Here is a 22405-nt window from a genome sequence, read left to right as displayed (position 1 = left end):
ACTATGAAATTTCAATTCAATATATATTCTAACATGACTCGGTTTGATTTCCAGTTAAACAAAGAAGGAAATATAGCTCTGTATATTCTGCGATAAACAACGGTTGACGCGCGGACCGGTAAGAGAGCAATTTGACGTCAATTATGACGTCAAATTGCCGCATGACGTCCGATACATTACTCCTCGCGTAAATGACGTCCAGTATAATATTTATTAAAATATATCAAAGAGCATGTCAGAATGAAAACAATCATGGCCTTCTTGTTATTTATCGTCTAATTTACCACGGTTCAGAGTTCAGATGCGTAGAGATTGAACTACATACGATATCAGCTTTGAGTCAGCAACAATTGTGATGATGTTAATTGGCTGTTTACTTAATATAAATATAGCTTTTTCCATGAAAGCCCGAAAACACAATAGTATTTTACTGACTTCTTTAAAAAAGACATGCGAAATCATCCTATCAAAAGATGCCTTACAAAGTAAGTTTCCAAGTCTAAAAATAACTTGTCATTCAAACAACGTTTTCATTGGCTGTCGAGAGCTTGTTGACTTCCAGGCAAGAGCGAGCTTAAAACGCTGCGCCCAAAAATAACAAGCGACATAATAAGAATTTAAGAAACAGCTAATAATATATTTAATGCATTTTATTTTATATGATAAATACTATGGGCCATCCAGCTGGCTTACGGAAGGTCGGTGGTTCTACCCAGGTGCCCGCTCGTGATGAAATATTGCACGGAGGGGCACCTGTGGTCTTCCTCCACCATTAAAGCTGGATTATGGTTTTAGTATCATAGAAATGATGTCTGTAGATGCAATCGTTTATATGAAATGAGAAAGGAAATGAATTACTGTCATGTAACCTATATATATATATATATAATGTAAGGGAGAATAGCAAATACTGTTTAAGAAGCCACAAGGTTCAATCCTACAATGAAATCGACTTTTATTTTATCAACTTTTCTGTTCGGTGCAAGTTTGAAAAAAACAAACTTTTAGCAAATATTTAAATACTTCCTCATTGTGTACACTGGAGTTGCGCAAACAGATGCACTTGTGCATGCTGATGCACTTATAACACGGGAAGTAGTTACGGCACGCTCTATGTATAGTTAAAAACTTGAAACTGTGGTTCACAGCTGTCGGGCTTACTATATACACTTTTCGTATAAAAAGTTTGTTTCGTGATGATGAGAATAGTATACTTCTTGGCATAATCATTAATGTAAGTGTTTTATTCATAAAAGTTTTACATCTACCTCGTTTAAAAATTACATTCTTCACAGATTATCAAAATCTAAAGTAGCTGCTGACTTCCTATCGGCAACTATTATTGTTAGCTCATAATGACATAAGATATGTTTATGCGTGTTTTATATAATATGCAAGCAATAGTATTTTTACGGTGGCATAGAGGGGACATAGGAAATATTTTATTTATCACGTGCGCACGTGATAAATAAAATATTTCCTATGTGAACTAGATAGCTATCACGTGCGAACGTGATAAATAAAATATTTCCTATACGAACGTAATAGGTATCACGTGCGAACGTGTTAGCTACCACGTGATATGAATGTATGAGGCAATTTGTATCTATCAGGAATGCCTAATAATATATTATAAGCAAATCTATTGCAAATGTATATATTCAGAGGCGTACAGGTCGGGACATTTAGCTTGACATTCAAATTCTTACAGGGGGCCATATGTGAGCTTTATCCTTGAATTATTTCTCTCAAACGTCTGCATGTATCTTCAGGTAGATCTACTGAAATGTTTCCAAATAAAACTTTGATAAATCTGTGTCAAAAGAAGGAGCTGTAAGGAGCTGTTGTTTTATCTAAACGATTAAAGAATGTCTGTCCATGAACAATCATAGTGTGGTTTTTATTCTCATATTGTCTTTTGTAAATATAAAAACATTATTTTTCAAAACCATTCATTTGGAAAGGGATAACCTATAATTTAACTGAAGAAAGTGAAAGAATTTCATCATGACATTTTCTTTGCTACTTTTCTTTTCTGAATATCTGAATATTGTCTAACTTGTTTTGCCCCAGTCAAAATAAGAAAAGTCATATTTTGAAGGTTTGACTTATTATTTCGTACTGGTAACGGGAAGCGTTTGGTATATTGGATTAAAAGATATAATTTCCTCCACCCTTTTTACACACGCGTCTATTTCAGCTGGACTTTTACTTGGGAAATGCACATAATTCCACTTAACAGCTAACCTTGTTTTTCAGAAAAGACATAGAACCAGGATATTTCCACATATGCGCCAAAAAGATACATCTGTCAAACCAAATGATTAAAGTTATCACAGTGTTCATAAGCAAAGACATTTGCATAAAACTTTTGTTAGATTTTTCAGACTGAAGGGAATGTTTTAAGGAATTTCTGAAAATATAACGATCGCTTTCAGCCCAAGCGTTGTAAATGTTAGCTATGTCAACTCCTTAATAAAACTGCCAAGTTGAATTACCAGGATTGGCTTCGTATCGATAGAAATAAATGATAAACTCTACCTACCCATTTACAGCGGGGTTATTTTTCCGGGTTTTTGTTTGTTTGTTTGTTTTTTGTTGTTTTTGTTTTGGTCCAGCGGAAGTCTGGATAGCGACTATGCATTAATCAAGCCGATATCTGCTTGCATAATAAACTATTTCAAGTACTTGTACATTATGCAGTGTAAACTGGGTCAAGTGTTCGACGGATGTGGCGATTTTTCAAATTATCAGTTTATGAAAACAGCCACGGTAAAAAAATTAAGTAAGTCTACTTCATACTAGTGTTTCTGTGAGATGACTCACGCGCTATAACTTCTGAATGAATGCGTATAGTTATACTACTATAACAAAAAAGCGCCTTTAAGAAAAACCTTCGTTTTTCTTTATATTTTCTACAAACTGAAGAATAAGGCATGCAAGAATAAAATCAATAACTGGCAACAGGTAAAGATGGTAATTACCGACACTCGGGTAACTGTTTAGGCTTTTACTCGGCAGGAGCCTCGTTACCGCCTAAACAGTTACCCTCGTGACGGATATTCCCATCTTTACCAGCAGCGAGTGAAAGATTCTTATATGGCATTTTAAGCCTCGTTACCGCCAAACAGTTACCCTCGTGACGGATATTCCCATCTTTACCAGCAGCGAGTAAAAGATTCTTATATGGCATTTAAAGCCTGAATGAAATCGACCTTAACCTACACTAGCCTATCTGTGGAGGCAGTAATCTGTTTTCAGCTCTTAGTATCGAATTGACCCGGTCAAATTTACAAATAAGATGTAATTTACATATCTGAAGTGATATTTGTACCAAAAATTCACAATATTTGCTAGAACTGAAGTTCAATGGCAAAAACTGAGTTTCAATTATTGAGTAAAGTTTAGCTGAGTAGCCGTCACCTTGCATTTGCAGATGCGAATACGTGCCTTTGCTGAGCTAGCTTAAAGTGGGGGTGAGGGGATTGAAATAATAAAAAAAAAAAAAAAAACAACAACAAAAATACCGGTACTGATGGCACATATGTTTGAGCTTATTTTCAGATTTTACAGCGTTATCGGAGAAAGAAACCATGTACCAGTTTGTGCTGTCATTTGCGAGGAATTTTCAGCAGCGATTGGAAAATTTAGCTCTTTTCGTCATCATGTTAGAGTTAGACATGTATTGCTGATGGTCTGTTGTGAGACACATACAGTCATGTTAATATATTGCAACATTTTTTTTCAGTAGTGTGGTAACAGACTTTAGTGTGAGGATTTGTAAGTCAAGCAGGCGACTGTTGTCCAAGAAGCTCTGAAAAGTGTTTATTGCCTTCTGTTGCGTTTTTACATTACTGGTTAGAATTTTAGCCTTTTAGCTTGTTTTAAACAGTCTGTTATTGTATTTGTTGATGTAATCGATTTAGAGTGGAAGGTATTACAGTCTTAAAATTTTCCAGCACGGTGTTGAAATATATCTAACGTAGAGACTGTGAACATTTAAATTCGTCTCAAGCGTGAATTTCGACTGTATTTTATCCGAGTCAGAACCAGTTTGATGGTTTTAAAAATGAAAGCCCGGTAAGCACCTATACAAAACTGTACCGGATCAAGCAAATTATAAAGAACAAATAAACAACATTACATACATGAATTACATTACCGGTATATTTGCCTACCGGTTTAGTTTATACTCACCAGGGCAAATAATACAATATGGCGTCAATATATATATACAAAATCATTATTAGTTATTGACAGATTTTATTTGATGCAGGATAAATAGAATATTAGGTTGCTCTCTGCCTGAACTTAAGTTTTATCCGCCTTGTCTCCGAAAAGTTTAGAAAGCCTGAGACGGAGTGGATAAAGTTTTCTTCAACTTACAGCATAAACATTTCAGAAAGACAGCTATAACCTAATATTATCTATAAGTATAACATAAAAAAGAATTAAAGATCCGCTACTGAACTCCATTTATGTAAGGGATACCTAGGGTTGGTACCCTTGATTTACTTTTTTTAACCGGAGTTTTCATTGGCTTACGTTACTATGACGTTTGAAATCAGAAACAATTACAGTTTATGTCCTTTATTTTAGGGACTGAGAGATATCATATCATGGCGAATAAATGCTTGGAAAGCAAAGAATGTAAGTTTAATACTTTTCGAGGATAAACAGTATCCATTCCTTGAAATGACTGTCGCGCAATAACAATTTACACCACCTTCTGAATAGTAATGAAGTTGATATACGATAAATTGATTTGAAGTTGGCAGTTCGAAATTCGAATTGCAAATCGCAAACTGTTTTGTATTTCGCAATTCGAAAATACAAACCGAAAACTGCTTTTCATTTAGCATTTCGAATTGCAAACAACACATTATTTTGAATTTTCTTTAAAAAGAATGAGCATTCACGCAAATTTACGGTGGCACAGAGGTGATATAGATGTTTTTTATATTAATAAGTGCGCACGTAATAACTAATACGTGCGCACGTACTAGTACAAAAACATCATCGCACATACTGTAAAAAAACATCTTCGTACGTATGAGTAATACGTGCGCACGTAATAAGTAATACATGCGCACGTACTAGTACAAAAAACATCATCGCACATACTAGTACGTGCGCATGTAATAGTATAAAAACATCTACGTACGTATAAAGTAATACGTGCGCACGTAATAAGTAATACATGCGCATGTAGTAGTACAAAAAACATCATCGCACATATTAGTACGTGCGCACGTACTAGTATGAGAAACATGTACGTACGTATAAAGTAATACGTGCGCAAATAATAATTAAACGTGTGCATGTACTAGTACAAAAACACCACCGCACATACTAGTATAAAAAAAACATCTTCTTACGTATGAAGTAATACGTGCGCATGTATAAGTTTATAAAAACATCTACGCACGCATAAAAAAAATACGTGCGCACGTAAAACCTTTTTACGTGCGCACGTATTACTTCATACGTAAGAAGATATTTTTTATACTAGAACTTGCGCTCGTACTAGTATGTGCGATGATGTATTTTTAGTACTAGTGCGTGCGCACGTATTAGTTATTACGTGCGCACGTATTACTTTATACGTACAAAGATGTGTTTTATAGTATGTGTAATGATGTTGTTTTTTTTGTACTAGTACGTGCGCACGTATTAGTTATTACGTGCGCACGTATTAATATAAAAAATATCTATGTCACCTCTTTGCCACCATAGTCAGAAGTTAAATGACTTTTGATTTACTTTTGCTTTTTTGTTAATTTCTTATTTACCGCTTTACTGAATGTTTTGGTTTTTAGGTTGTGTTGCTTTCATCTTGGGAATCGTCGTACTTGTTGTTATGGACATCGCAAAATTTTGCGTTGGTAAGTAACAAGTAATACGTTACTTGTTAAGCAACTAATTCTGTTTAGTAACAAGTAAAATAATACGTTCCATATTGAAAAACCAATTTTGCTTAGTAAGAAGTAATACGTTACTTATTAAGCAACCGATTCTGTTAAGCCATATGTCACATATCCAAGCTCCTACAGTTTTAGCTCGACTATTCGGAGAATAATCTAGCTATTGTACTCGCCCTGGCGTCGGAGTCGGTGTTGGTGTCGGCGTCACACCTTGGTAAAAGTTTACATGCAAGTACATATGCCTTTCATTTAAAGGCATATAGCTTTTAAACATTTTTTTTTCTATGTCAATTACCAACCTCACTGGGTCAAGTCTCATAACTCTGTCATGTATTTTGGCCAAATTATGCTCCCTTTTGGACTTCGTGGTTAAAGGGCAAGGAATGCAATAAGTTAATTTTATATGAAAGCCGTCTTCAAGCCTTTCATAATGCTGAACGAATTTTTAAACTCGGACCACTATTGAAAAAGATATGGCATTTTGAAATTTAAGAAAATGGCTGATCATGGACGCGACGTTATTAACACACTGCTGAATTATTTATTTAGCAAATGACCTCAGATTAATTTCATATCTGTCTTGTGTTTAAGATGTAAAACATGGCATTTTTTCATTATAGCTGGAAAAAGTAGAGAACTTATTATATAGAAATAAGTAAATACAGTTCTAATATGTATCTACAAATTAAATAATTCCGCCATTTTGTTTTTTGTTGCCACGGAAAGAAGAGTGCCGCCATTTTGATCAAATATTTAAATGGTCTTAACTTTCTCATTTTTAAGCCGATTTGACTTTTTTTTCACTTCTTTAAATGATTTAAGAAATCCTAACAGATGGAATCAATATAAGAACAGCAGTGCCTTGCCCTTTAAAGTTTTACATGCAAGTTACTGTCTCCAAAACTAATGCAGATATTGATCCTGCTGAGTAATGACATGCGTATAAAAGATTAAATATATGGTTGCAGCACACGAGACAAAAGTATTCAGGCTTTTTGTTCAATGTTTTTCGGCTACCTAATTTTGAAATTTTACTGTAGTAATTACGCATACTTTCCTTATGACCTGGGATGAAATACATTATTTGCATTAGGATTTCACGCTCATTTCTGGTTTACTATTCATTTTGTATAGGGTAAGTGTAACTTACATATCTTTTTCAATAGTGTTACGACGGATCGGGACATTTACCCCAAGGAAATGTGTCCTCCTCCACGCCGCAATAAAAAATGGACTGCTGGACATTTGCCCCCGCGAAATGAACGGCAGAAAAGGATCGACGAATCAACGAATAGCGCAATGGACCATGGCTAAATAAAGTCAACTTTTATGGTTAGCCATTACTTCCTCTTTAAAAAGTGTAAACGCCTGCCATCAACCGCGGCTGCGACGAGACCGAACACACACACACAAACACACACACACACACACACGTGCGCGCGCGCACGTACACACCGGATTTAGCCAGTATATAAATGATAGGCTGTGACTAAAAGCAGATCTGGTGCGCCTATGATATATTACAGACCGGATTCAAGCAATTTGACAATTTGAACAAAAATATCTTAAATGTATATATTTTGTAACCATTGTGTTACTTATCATAACCTTTTGTCAGTATATTATGCATTTTATCCATTAAATGCGAGCGGACATGCAAACAATTGCGTGATTTTGCCGTGCGCTCCAATTGATAATCATTCCGGTAATGCGCAGAACGGCTGCACCAGAACTGGAATGAGAAACATCGTAATTTATTCATTTGATAATTTAAATATATTTTGTCAGGTGCCGGCTATTATAGAGATGAACATACAAATAAGAGCAAAGTCTGTGCACAAATGGAGCATATTCCACTGTACCTCATCCTTAGCGCAAGAGCACCGTGGTATTTCTACAAAGTTATTTCTGCTAAAGGAATTGTGTGCGCCTTCTTGTTTATTGCATTTGTCCTGTTTTACTTCGTCTGGCTTATCATCGGTAAATACACACGTTTTCTTAACCATTTAAAAAAATTTCTTTTTAGTTTTGTAGGGCTGATTGGGAAGTACTTTGATGCATAAAGAAATTATTTTGCTTTACAAATCTTTAAGAAATGGTTGTAGTGTGCTAACATCAACAACTGTTTTATGCAGAAAAAAGTCCTAATGGTAAAAAGAGTTAGGGTGACTATTTAAATAGATAAATTACTAGTAAAACATTTAGACTTAAAGTTACGTGTTGATAATTAGATTAAAGGAGAAATTATAAAGAGCTTTTGACAGCTGTTCTGTTATATGACTTGTAATAATTGTGATATGTTTTAAGTGTATATTATGCAATATTTTTATATTCGCCCTATTCTTTTCCATTGAAACTTTTGACGTTCATTTCGTGTGAACAGCAAAAGGAAAGGCCCATAGTGATTTGCTCTTGAATAAAATCATTGTTCGTCGTTCAGATGCGCCCTCGTGATATAATTCCTTCGCATCTGAACTCCAAAACAATGATTTATTCAGCGACAAATCACTAAATGAGATATATTATTTCTTAAATAAAAGACTGATATTATTCAATGACAAATTACTGTTTTGGGATATAGATCTATTATTTCTTAAGGAACATTGATTTCATAATGAATTACACGTAGCGATATGTGGCATATTGATACACTTTATATTTATATAATTTCAGGTAGCGTTTGGATCTATCCTAACTGCAAGGCAATTCTTGTTAATGAAACAGATCCTTCCTGTAACAAATCTTTAATGGTATTTGCGGCTTCCGCAGTAACTGTGGACTGGATAAGTGCTATTTGGGTGACCTGTCTTCTTTGTGCCTTGTTGTGTAACAAATAGAGTATATTACACGAGTGTCTTTTCATATTGAATTTATCAAACGAGTTGAAGAAAATGATAAAATGCGAGGTTCTGCCGATTATTTTATCAATTTTATTCAACAAGTTTAACAAATTCAATGTGAAAGTCACAAATGTAACATTCTTTTTATCACATGTTAGCTTTTCCTGCCGAAACATAAATAAATTTTATTTTCTTTAACTATTTTAAACAGGTCAATTTGACCAACGTCCCCTGTACTAACAATTTTACCGACTTCAAAGCTTTATTAGGCCTACACGTGTGTATTATCAAATTTATATAATGGCTTAATTTTCAACCCGCGACGTCAAACATGTGATAAAGAATTTTAATACCAGCATGTAAATAGCTGTGCCGATATTCAAAATTCGCTTATACTCATTTCTTTTTGCGCGCGTGTGCGTGCGTTTGTGTGCGTTTGTGTACGTGCGTCCGTGTTTGTGCGCGTGCGGAGGTGGAGTATTTTCATATTGTTACTAGAAAGCACTAGCCCGAATTTCGAATATTTTCACTTGTTAATGTATCAACGTAGTGCTCTGCTCGACACGTTGCTGTACAAGACAAGATCACGAGTTGAGGGGTTACGAGTTAAACTCCTGGATGCGGCGTATGCTCTCCTTCATGTATCACAAAACGTTTTTCGTAGACATATGGAGAAGTTGATAACTTTCTCGGGGGAATGCTTGTAAGCTTAACTGATCACCGTTGAATTACTGTTGAAAACGAGGTAACTGCTTTTGTATATGAGACATAACAGAGGACGTGGTCAACAAATGCTGCCTTCAACTTAGTTAGGCAGCTTTTTTTCGTTTGTTTCTATTTCCTCAAAAAATGGAAGAGTATGAATTTTGAATTCAGAAGAAATTAAATTGATTCAATTTATTTATGTATATATTGGTAAAATATGCATACAATGTTTCTAGATTATCTGTACTGACGTGAATATTATATAAATTTGATAGGTATGTTCTTCATTGCTTTGTTCTTCTTGTCTTTTCTTTTCTTTTTGTCCTTCTTTTCGTTTGGAGAAGTTATGGAATATTTGTCTTCTATATCCTTCAGTCGCGGATCCTGCAACCAGAATATACAAGGGATGACTGGGATGGGGTTCACAGTAAATACCACAGGTGCATATAAAATGTGCGTAAGCGGTCTATTAAGGAGGTAGGTTACCTTGTTACAAGGGTAAATTCAAATTAGTTGAACCGCAGCATCCTTTTGTATTTCGTGTAATATGAAGTTTTAACTGCTACAATCTCAATTTCGTTTGTCTCTGTCTCTTCAAGTTAAATTTTTATCCAGGTTTGAAGAACATGACCCTCCAAAGGTATTTCATATTGAAAGAAGAAGGAAAATACGGATATTTAACACTTTTTAGTGTATTTTAGTTTCATCGATATTCGTAGAAGTCTGCATAATTGATAATTTTATTAATATGCACGTTAGCTTTCTAATATAAGCTTAAAATGTATATGTCGCGGGGCTCGTGTTTCCATGGTAACGCATTTTCTCTCATTTTTAAACAACTATGTATAAAAATAGGGGTTTTCGACGGCCTCAGTGCCATTCTGTTAATGACCAACATGGAATAATTGGGTAATATTATTAGCAAAATACTAAGCACTTTACATGGTACCCTATTTTTCTTAAAGTTTAAGGTAACCATGGCAACAGAGATGTTTAAAATAGCTTATATCTTGCTTTTTGTCCTATTTTTTTTTATAAAAAGTATTGAATAAGATTATCTTTCTAGTTGATGTAGCTTTAAAGCATATTATTTCTAACGTAAGTTATATTTTCGTGTTATTTGCATTTATTCAAACAAATTTCACAGCTTAGAATACTTACAGCAGTACCCCTCGTCTGGAATTCTTCATGGAAAAATCGTTCAGCATGCTGCTTTTATTCTCATGGATATTGTTGAAATGAAAATAAAAAGCCGAAGCTGTGTTTCTTAAATAGACCAGTGTCAACGCTTTTAAATTTTACATTTAGATACATAGGTCACGGGCTTCGTTTCCGTGGTAACATCAATTAAATTCAAGAAACCACAATTTTCTACTGAAATTGCAACAATTTTAGATCTTAGTTTTAGTATATAAGTAACAAATTATCAATGGAACCTGAAAAATAGGTATTAGGAATCAAACTGCTAGATTTTTTATTTGAAAATGGCCGTAACAAGTAACCTTTCACCCAACTATATTCCAAATAACATTGCTTATCATCATCCATTTTCTTACATTCCGCATAACATTTCAATATATCTACATAAAAGAAGCAAAATATTGATTATTATTCAGAGCAAAAGACTCATAAAAATATTTCAGCAAATAATGGTTATTTGAAAATAGTTAAAGTAAAGAAAATGCACAGAATTACGTACTTTCAAGATAAAAGCTATTAATTTTGCGCGGTAACTGACACGTAACGTCATGACGTCAATGACGTCATTTTAAGGCAACATTGTTTTGAAGCGTTTCTGCGGCAATTTATTTATTATTTCTGCATTATTAAACAATAAAGCATCAGATCGAAGACAGGTTCATGATTAATTTTCAGAAGAATGAATATACAGACACATTTAGTTTGTCGTAAACGCCGTCGTAAATCGTCACGTTAGCTTCCGGTTGGACATGCGCACATACAAATATGAAGATAACCTACCTCCTTAAGCAGTCAACCTGTCTTAAGCAGCCAGTGTCTAATTTCCCAAAATGGTCATTCATTCTATAAATGATGAATACACCTGATGTAAGTAACAACTTCCCTCTCCCTTGTCCGGCTGAATAAGACAAGTTTTACTGTATTCACATGCTGGACAAAATTCCCATAAAATTCATGAATCTAATTATAAAGACCTAAAATTGATCGCATCAGTTTATACAACATAATAATATTGTATAAATATCAATTTATTCTAAAATTCATAATAACATAAAAAATGGTTATTGTGAAGGAATTGTAGAGGCAATTTCTTCAAAATTTAATTTCAAAATTTGGATCAAATAGATTAGATTTATTGTGTCATATAATATGCAATCCCTACACTGAGAATTTCACATGTATACCCAAAGGAAATAAATAAAGCCTGCTGGTCAAATTAATGTTATCTGAAACCGCTTCTCACAATGTAAAACAAATTGGACAAACGATAAAAAACTGTCTGGGCGCTCAAGTTCAAGGCAGTGTCCAGACAGATCAAACAAATTAGGCAGTCACAACACAATGACTGCAGAAATAAATACTGGATCTTCTTTTTACCTTTTACTATAAGGTAGCTAAGTATGGAACAAATTTCTTCATCAAGAAACATTTACACATTTTCTACATTCAAGAGAATATCTAAAGTAATACTGAAAAAAGCTAACTAATATTTTCAAATCTATGATTACAGAATTTCTATAAATACATTTCTTTCAAATACAAATTCGCCATATTTAACGCATTATTCATTATTGTAAGATTGTTAAACATGTAATCTGAAATTTCATACATTGTAAATCTTTTAATTTTCATTCTTGAAACTACACATGATGCTTATTTTTTAAGAGAAGTAAATGTCCGGTATGCTGTACATTGTTCTATCTATTACGTGTATGATTGATTATTAAATGATTATGCTATATACTACAATACTGAAATTAAGAAATAATTGATAGCAAAACAGTGCTTTATCACTATTTATACACGATGGGCGGTTATACGTCGGGCGTAATAATTTCACGAGGGCGCAGTGTATAAATAGTGATAAAGCACTGTTTTGCTATCAATTATTTCGATTCTAATATGTTCTTTATTGTAAAATTTATATCAAATATGATGGAACTGTTTCTTCGCGCAAGCATGGCGCCAATAGAACACGCCAGGACCGGAAACGGTAATGCGTCTTGCGGCAAAATTCAGGTCGAGCGAAAATTATTGCGAATTATTCAGCAGAGCGAATAACTGATTCAGTATGTGTATAAATTAATCAAAATATTTGTGCAATGTGACATTTCGTTTAAAACGTGTTATTAAGTAAAATATTTCATGAAATTGAAAGCGCTATTTGTTGATGCGTACATGGCGCTAAATATCACGTTGACGTGACGTCAACATAACATCGTTGTGATGAAAAAAGCATTGTTAGCCATATTAGAATATATTCTAACACGATCCGATTTTTTTTCCTATTAAACAAAGAAGGCAGAAAACAGTGAATTATTATACAACAAATCACTGTTCTGATGTCACAACTATTACGTCATGGCGTCAAAAGGCATAGCGGCGCGCTGGAAAAGAAACCGATTGAAAACGGGCAAATATTTAATGAATGTCGTCAAGGATGTACTTAAAAATTCTTGATAACGTGTAAGAATTGAAATAATATATCTCAGTTAGTGATTTGCTCTTGAATATATCATTGTTTGTCGTTCAGATGCGTATTATTATATCACTCGGGCTACGCCCTCGTGATATAATTCCTTCGCATCTGAACTCCAAACAATGATTTATTCAACGACAAATCACTGGATGAGATATATTATTTCTTAAGTAATTGAAAGACATTTTGAGATATATGCATATCTATGTCAGACACTTTTCGATGTAGGTGCTATACAAACTTATAGAGCCGTCACTCTGATCTTACGCATAGGAATCCCAGACGAATCCCTAGGATCACAACTTCCTACGTTGCATAACAATCCTATAATATGTGATGACTCTATGTCAAATACTTTTTGAGATAATGTTGATCTGATGGACGGACATCAAAACTAACAAAGGCAAACCTAAGGGCTTCCTTACCTAAAAATGAATTCAGGTGTGCGGGCACTAAAATGTTACTTACGGTGTTGTATTACACATGCATTTGAATGGTTTATCCGTATTTTCATTTAACTTTCATTCGAATACGGGGGCCTCCGTGACCAAGTGGTTAAGATCACTGATTTAAAATCACTTGCCCTTCACCGTTGTGGGTTCCTGCCTCAATCGGAGCGTTGAATTCTTCATATAAGGAAGCCATCCAACAGGCTTACGGAAGGTCGGTGGTTCTACCCAGGTGCCCGCCAGTGATGAAATAATGCACGGTGGTGCACCTGAGGTCTTCATCCACTATCAAAGCTGGAAAGTCGCCGTATGACCTAAAACTGTGTCGGTGTTCGCCATTAAACCAAACAAAAAACTAAACAAGATGTTCGAAAAAATTTACATGTTACTCACAGTTAATCGGATAATTTCTTCAGGAACCATCATGTACTCCCTATTGTCAAGTATTTGTGGTTGATCTGTGGCGTACACTACAGGTGATGATATAGATTCTTCTTCAAGCTCTGCCACTGAACTCTCTAACTCATCTTTCTCACTATCGTGATCGCCAACAACATTATCTGTATCTACATCATCCTCGTCAAAATAATAGGCATGTTTTTCATATTTTGCCTTTAAATGCTTATTCGCCTCTCCTTTCGTTTTTATTTTCTCCTTTATTACAGCTTGTAGTTTCTTTTTATTAGGACGGTCTCCGTGACTTGGTTCCACTACGTGACGACTGTAATCTATGGTTGCATTCGTCTCTAAAAACACTGGTTCCTGTGATGGTTTGACAGCAACGTTCTCAGTGTCAGTGTCAATAAAATGAAGGGGAGGTAACTGATCAAAGAGTTGATTCTCTGGAGCCGGTGGAGTCTGTATTACCTTTGGACATGTGTCTTGAGTCTGAATGTCTGCCTTTTTACCTCTGTGCTTAATCTGAATGTCTGTCTTTGTACCTGTTCTTTTAATCTGCTTGTCTGCCTTTGGACTTGTGTCTTGAGTCTTATTGTCTGCCTTTGGACTTGTGTCTTGAGTCTTATTGTCTGCCTTTGGACTTGTGTCTTGAGTCTTATTGTCTGCCTTTGGACCTGTGTCTTGAATTAGATTGTCTGCCTTTGGACGTATGTCTTTAGTCTGCTTGTCTGCCTTCGGACCTGTATCTTGAGTCTGGTTGTCTGAATTTTGACCTGTGTCTTGAATATGACTGTCTGCCTTTGGACGTATGTCTTTAGTCTGCTTGTCTGCCTTTGGACCAGTGTCTTGAATTTCATTGTGTGCCTTTGGACGTATGTCTTTAATTTTACTGTCTGCCTTTGGACGTTTGTCTTGTATTTGATTGTCTGCCTTTAGACATGTGTCTTGAATCTGATTGTCTGCCTTTGAACCCGAGTCTTGCGTCCTCATGCCAGTCTTTTCTTCGGACTGATTGTCTGTTGTGTCTTGCGCCTGGCTCTTTAGTCGACGCCTCGCTGGTACAAATCTTCGCGTTTTGTAGACTTGTTCAGTACCAGCTGCCTCCTTTTCTGTCTTGAAGCCTGGCACAAAATATAATCAAAACAAAATTTAACAAGCCGTTTTAGGTTTCTGTGTTGCAATAAAAAAGATGCTCTTATGCCAGAGTTTCTCCTTGTTCTATAACAAGCAAGATGTAACCACACCCCACTGGACCTCGATGTAATGTAATATTTAAAAGATTACCAGTATTATCTTTCTATATGGTGGGTTAAACCACTCATGACATGCCGCTTGTGAAAGTCAGTCTACCAACTGTAGAGCAATCAAGGATTCCTTAACCATTAGCCTGTTGGCGGCAAGTAATTCTGCCTTTGCGACCAGTGCAGACCAAGATCAGCCTGCACATCCGTGCAGTCTGATCATGGTCTGTACTGTTTGCCATTCTGTCAGTATCTTTTTGGTGAGCACGCCTTTTAACAGTTAATGGTATTGTCCAAATTGAAAGGTGGACAAGTTCATTATAGAAATTTAGCAGGGTAAAGGTTAATTTATTTGGTTTGGGTTTGTTAAACCTTTCTGCTATCTTTTACCTACCCTGCTGCTACAGATAGCTTTCCTACGCGAGTGTATATCAAAATCCCCTTGATCAAAATCCCCTCCACTGAAAAATGACTGGGTGTTACAAAATCCCCTTCATACTTTTGCAGGGGGTATCATAATCCCCTCTGTAATTTTCATTACAGATATATAGATATCAGTGCTCCAAATTAAATTATGTTTGCTAAAGGCATTGTATTTACGTGCTTTATGCAATAGACTTTTAAATTGTGTATAGTTGTATTTGAACTTGATGAAATAAGTAAAAATTACAGAGGGGATTATGATACTCCCTGCAAAAGTATGAAGGGGATTTTGTAACACCCTGTCAGTTTTCAGTGAAGGGGATTTTGATCAAGGGGATTTTGATTGTCTCTCTTCCTACGCACAATATTAAGAACAATGTAGAGGTGTCATGAAAGCTAAACAGATTTATAATTATTGGCTTTCTGGTAAGTATCTGCAGAAATTTGAAATTAATTCTTATTTTCCCATGGAACAAGGAGACTGAAACTATGATATTATGCAACAAATGCACTATTTTGTACGTCACAATTATTAGGTTATAGCGTCAAACGGCGTAGCGGTACGTGGAAAAGAAAACCACACGAAACGGGCATATATTTGGTGAATATAAGAAATGTAGACAATAATCTTCACGTGTTAGAATAGAAATAATATATCTCAGACAGTGATTTTCTCTTGAACAAAACCATTGTCGTTCAGATGAGTATTATTATATCACTAGGGATGCATTCTCGCGATATAATTCCTTGGCATCTTAACTACATACAATGATTTTATTTTATCAATTACACATCACTGTCTAAAAGACATCATTTCGTAAACAAGTTTGTCATATTTAGTTAAACAATACTTTTATCCTTTATTGATCGCGGGTAAAAAATAAATAGTGCTAACCGCGATAGATTTTTCTCTCGCATGTTATTATAGGATCAAATTAGTTTTTTTTTTCTGATGTATATGGAAACCCTACTGAATAACGCACACATTGACTAAAGGGTTATAATGTCCTTCGGCCTTTCCGTTAAATGTGTGGGGAAAGGCCTTTTTTACTATAAGATTCTGATCAAATTTCAGCGTATATGTGAAAGCCCTAGCCGATTACGAAACCGAAAAAAAATCGGCTCGTTATGGTTCAGGTTCATCGTATATATGAAATAACTTTTACAGACACTGTTTACACATAAATGAACATCAGAAAAAAATCCTTATATAGTTACAGAATGCACTTCCTGATGATTTTGCTCTCCGCATCGAAAATTATGAAAACAACCTGTCAACAGATTTTAGATGGAAACCGCGGTCATGAAATAAGAAAAGATACACATGTTTAACTTAGAAAACAAATGAGCCGCACCTGGAGAAAACCAACATAGTGCATTTGCGACCAGCATGGATCCAGACAAGCTTGCGCATCCGCGCAGTCTGGTCAGGATACATGCTGTTCGCTAACAGTTTTTCTAATTGCAATAGGCTTTGAAAGCGAACAGCATGGATCCTTACCAGACTGCGCGGATGCGCAGGCTGGTCTGGATCCATGCTGGTCTAAGTGCACTAAGTTGGATTTCTCATGGTGCGGCTCAAATACTCACACACATATTTCATTCAAAAATAAAAATAAAGTTAACGTCGATGATACCGGCGCTGAAGTACGCACATGGATACACAAATAATAAACGCAGTTCAATGGAGTAAGAACGTCTCTGCTAAATCAATCAAATCGCTGGAATTGTCATCCTTAATGAAAAATATACACGGATCAGTTCACTGAGCATGGAAACGTGCGCATTTGCTTTAGTTTCCGCTAAATAATCTACGTCAGGTTTGTAACAGACGTGATTACATGCTGACAAAATCATGTACACCACTGAGGTGTTGTTTTTTTCTTTCTTATTTTTTACACATTTCTAATAACATCCTATCTCCGTAACTCACCTGGGCTGTTGTTTTGGTTGGACCTTGCCAAGTTAGACACAGGTGGCCGTTCATTTGTCTTGCCAGAGCGGTCTTCCGTTGCCGTCGGTACGACTGATTCCGACTTTTGCAAGTTTCCCCGAACATCTTGTTTGTGAGTAGTTTGTTCCTCGCTCTGCAGACGATGATTCCTGGGGATTTTATCTGAAATTAGGCGTAATATCAATAATGATATTTAGTTAAAGCATTTTACTCCGAGGGCTAGACTTACAAGGTCTGCTGAGATAAAGTAATCTGTATTCTCATATGCTTGTCTTTGTTAAAAGTTAAAACACTCTTGCGCTAGAATGACTTCACGTTAACGTGTGGTGACGTCAAAGCCTTTGTTGCGACCAAGAAAGAGCGCTTATATATTTCATCTTCTGTTTAAGATTAAGGGCCGAATCGAAATAATTTATAGCAAAACCGTGTTTTAACACTATTTATACACTCGGGCGGTAATACGTCGTACAAATAATTTCACGAGCGCTGCGCCCTCGTGAAATTATTACGCCAGACATATAACCGACCATCGTGCATACATAGTGTTAAAACACTCTTTTGCTATAAGTTATTTCTTATACACTGATAATTTCTAACAAAACCCTTTTCTCTCAAGCTCAACGTTAGTTATTTGAAAGGACTTTAGGGCAGAGATGTTTATTTTTTAGGAGCCTAACGACAGATGCCAGTCTATCCGTGGGCGTTTGCTATCCGATGGGAATTTAAATGAAAATATTTACATCCGCCCTATTCTTTTCCATTGAATATTATGACTTTCATTCGTATGAACAGCAAAAGGAAAGGCGCGAAAGTTACGTCAACGCTGCATTGAGATAACGGGCCGCTGTTTTGGCGACGGCCGCGTATAGTCAGGGAGAACGTTCCGTGAACAGTATGGCCGGGAAGCTGAATTTAATGTTAAATGCAACAAAATATGTCAAATTTATAATATAATCTTGTTTACAAATGGAAAGGAAATATAATGTAAATATAAGAAATGATTTTTTTTCGGTTTTCACGCGAAATGAACTACAGAATAGGACCGGCACACGCTATAATTGGTTCTTTAATGAAAATATCCCTTGCTTTTAAAGTAGCTCATTTTCAATTATTAATGAATTGTTTGCATATTTCAGAAATGTGTAATTTCATTGAAAGTGGCATGAGTCACATTTTGTTCAATCTGCACGAGAAAAAATGAATTCACACACATTGCACTTCATACCTCCGTTTAGTAAATTACAAGAAAATTGAGGCTATTCTTATTTCAGTTTGCAGACTTTGAAATTGATCTGTCTTTAGAATATACATGTATTCTCTAAATTTCAAGCGTCACGCATGTATAAGATTAAATTATGGTAAATTAAACAACAGAATTAATTCGAAAAACATGAGCATAGCTAGCAAACTGGTATGTGAAATGTACCAGAGTAAGCAGTGAAAGAAACCGTAGATCTACAGTATCTACTACAATAAAAATAAATTTTATCAAACTTAACCCTTACCCTGCTAAATTTCTGTAATGAACATGTCCATCTTTCAATTTGGACAGTACCATTAACTGTTAAAAGAGATGCTAAAAAAAAAAAGATACTGATTGAATGGCGAACAGTGCAGATCTTGATCAGACTGCATGGATGTGCAGACTGATCAAGATCTAGACTGGTCGCAAAGGCAGAATCAGTCGTGTCCAGCATGATAAGGGTTATAGTCCTTTATATGTACATGTAAATATGAAACGCAAGGTTTTCACTACTTCTTGATTTCAACTCTGGACTTTCTTGTAAAAAAGCAAATATTCAATTCTGCATCAATTAAATAACCCTGCAAGATTGAACTTGTTTATGTAAGTTTTCATAAAATGGTTAAATATATAGTATAGAAAAAGACTTCTTCAAAACTGTCAGTTTGCAATGTAAAAGCCTCTTTCAATAGATTTTGATGATGAATCGAGGTATTTCATATTTTTAAAAGGATATTATATTTTTCTTTGTAAAATAAAAAGTTAAATATCAAAAGATATACCTAATAGTAGAAAAGGTTCTGTTAACACCTACACATTTTTAAAACGATGTAATTGCTCATAAATCGAGGGAAAATAAAAAAAAGTTTTAGAAGAAACGTGTTAGATAAATGGTTAATCAAACAGTAGTTAAAGAATTTATGTGTCAGACAATAAAAACGATGTGAAATTGAATAATAAAATTATTACATGCGGTTGAAATATAGGATTTCTATCAGAGCTGTAAGAAGAGATTAAAGAATAATTATGTAAAAGAATTACATCTAATGACGGTTAAATAGTCTGAAATGAAAGCATTTATCTATGTAGTCCAGCAGCGTATTACCACATGTATACTTAATAAATAAATAAATAAATAAATAAATAAAAACGGCCGCGGAGTACATCTTGCATTGCGTTCTGAATTCTGCGATGCTTGAGCGAGAGTTGTTTGACTGTAGCCGCCGCCGTCTTGTCTATTAAAGTAAAGATAAATTATTATTTTACAGCCAAAAATTAAAATGAATAAAAAATAAAATAAATTAATAAAAGAATAAAATGAAAATGGCAAACATAAGAAATTCAACAGAGACAATGAAAATTGAAGAAAGATAGAAGCTGAATTATGTCTAAGAGTTTTAGTTTACTTACACTTTGGAATGGCTTTTGGTCTCTTAGCTTGTGCTTCTTTTGACGTGATCTCATTTAATTCTTTAGCCATTTCTTCCGATACGGGTTTTAAGATGAACTCCCTCCCACCTAAAACTGTTCCGTTTGCTTTGTTTTCTTTAGAACCAAAATGCACGGGACAAACTTCTTTTTCATGTGAAGCACTGACTCTGTTAAATTCAGCAATATCTTTGTCGGTCATCGGGGGAACTGTTCGTAAAACTTCTTCAAGTCCGCCCGGTGGTAGGGGTTTTACTTCAATTCCGGCAGGTAATGGATCTTTTTCATCTAAATGATCCACGTAAAAATTGATAGAGCGCGACTGTTCATACACATTTGAATCAACCTGTTTAGTATAGTTTGTTTCGATATGCTGCGAGACCTTCACAAGGCCATTTCTTGTGATATAGATGGTAGAATTTACGCACTTGCTCTGGTCTCTAACGGGTGGCAGTTGTTTTGGATCAAAAGGGTTAATATAAATCTTTGGTTTAAGTAAAGTGCTTTCCAAATTGTTTCCATCATTATGGATTATAACAGTTTCTTCCTTGGACTTATGTGACTTTGACGTTCTATTCTTCCGGTGTTTAGTTTTAACTTTTGTTGTCGTCTGCTGCTGAAGGTTATTTCCTGTTTCGTGACAAGAGGCACTTTCTCTTTCAAGATCGATCGTTTCTGCGCGGATATCGTTTGTTTTATGAAGTACAGCTGAAGATTCCTGTGCTTTTGATTTGTCTGTGCTTTCATTACTCTCGACGATTTCCGATTTTCTTCCTCCTTCGGTGCCGTCTGCGGACAACTTGTTTTCTTTTACCGTTTCCTTTTGTTGAAGCATGTTCGTGTCCCCACTACCCTGGATTAGGTTCAATAATTTGTTAATCGGATTTATATTTTTGTTTTTCAGACGTTCCGAGAATTCTTCAAGTGTCAGATCCATTTCATGCTGCTCTCGGAGAGTGTACAGTCTTTCGGCGAGGGAATTCCTTTTGCTCTGTATGGCTCGAAATGACAGTTGTTCTCTCAGATCTGTTGGTTCACCACTGATTACCTTTTTCAAATATATGAACTTGGTAAATTTATCAAACCAATGCATTAAATTTGCCTTAGAAAAGTCTCGGCCATTTTCTCTTACAAATTTGTTAAAAAGTGATGTAAAATCTGAGAATGTGATGCGACTATATTTCAAAAGTGCTTCTCTGTAGTGGGCTATTTTACACGGTTCAATTTCTTCTTTTTCATCACTTTTCGAGTTCACTTTTACCACTTCCGTCGCAGTAGAATTCTTGTCTTCCATGACGTTTTCACGACAATTTTCATCTGATGACTTCTTTTCAGTGGAAGAATCAGCACCGTTCATGTTAACATCCGAATCTAACATACTAAATTCTTTTATCTGGTTGTAAAGTATACTTTGAATGCAGTCTTCAACGTCAACTTTGTTATTTACATGTCGTCTTCGAATACGCTCGAATGGACAGTTACCGCTTGTTGATGAATTCAAACCTCTGCATGTCGACAGAGTGGACATATTTGATTGTGCTCCGGTCACATTCACACGGAAACATCGAACACATGAGTTGTACTTTACAAGTAAATTTTCATTTGAAGTAACTGCGAGCAGGATGCAATATCTTATCAGGTTGAGAAAATTTACGATTATTTCCCAAAAGATACGAATCGTATCATCAATTTCACGTAATATGAAATCGTCCTCCTCTCCAAATTCGTTGTTTTCCCCAATTCTAGGTAGTAACATAAATTAAATCATACTGAATTATACACGTTTCATGATTCGTGCCGGTCTTTTTCTAACGTTGTTTGTTGTCCGCATTTCCGCTTCCGTTCGCTGACGTCGATAACGTCGCGGGAAACGTTACGTGCTATACACACAAAAAATTCAGTAACTTCTATTCAGAAAATGTTATGAATAATAATAAATTCTAAAACAAAATTATATTTGTTTGATATTGAATACAGTACGGCCGTTTCAAAAGCGTACATAAAAATTTCCACACGATGCGTCAGATAAATTAAAGAGTGTTTGTACAAGATGGGTTAAATTTGTTGTGATTTTTTTTCACGTCTGAATTATATTTTTGAGTTAAGAGAGGAGTAAACAC

The 22405-nt window shown here is 35.3% G+C and overlaps 2 protein-coding genes across 3 annotated transcripts; one reads left to right on the top strand and one right to left on the bottom strand.

Moving 5' to 3' along the window:
• Positions 1 to 1046: 1046 nt before the first annotated feature.
• Positions 1047 to 9756, top strand: LOC128546539 (uncharacterized). Of its 2 annotated transcripts, none has more exons than XM_053517244.1 (6): positions 1047 to 1234; positions 3752 to 3857; positions 4600 to 4650; positions 5820 to 5885; positions 7713 to 7904; positions 8598 to 9756. In XM_053517244.1, the coding sequence occupies exons 3-6, from the start codon at positions 4620 to 4622 to the stop codon at positions 8759 to 8761; spliced, it is 453 nt and encodes a 150-aa protein (XP_053373219.1). In that variant the 5' UTR covers positions 1047 to 1234; positions 3752 to 3857; positions 4600 to 4619; the 3' UTR covers positions 8762 to 9756. The 2 variants fall into 2 exon arrangements, with proteins under 2 accessions (XP_053373219.1, XP_053373218.1); XM_053517243.1 differs by having other exon boundaries at positions 3749 to 3857.
• LOC123532904 (uncharacterized) lies at positions 9699 to 21999 on the bottom strand. The gene is made up of 4 exons (XM_053518056.1): positions 20268 to 21999; positions 17594 to 17776; positions 13991 to 15117; positions 9699 to 9853 (listed from the first exon to the last, which is right to left on the bottom strand). The coding sequence occupies exons 1-4, from the start codon at positions 21811 to 21813 to the stop codon at positions 9728 to 9730; spliced, it is 2982 nt and encodes a 993-aa protein (XP_053374031.1). The 5' UTR covers positions 21814 to 21999; the 3' UTR covers positions 9699 to 9727.
• Between the last annotated feature and the right edge of the window lie 406 nt (positions 22000 to 22405).

The sequence above is a fragment of the Mercenaria mercenaria genome, chromosome 11 (assembly GCF_021730395.1).
Source record: "Mercenaria mercenaria strain notata chromosome 11, MADL_Memer_1, whole genome shotgun sequence".
Lineage (NCBI taxonomy): Eukaryota > Metazoa > Mollusca > Bivalvia > Venerida > Veneridae > Mercenaria > Mercenaria mercenaria.
The sequence above is the reverse complement of the archived record's forward strand: the minus strand, read 5'-3'. Positions and strand labels throughout refer to the sequence as shown.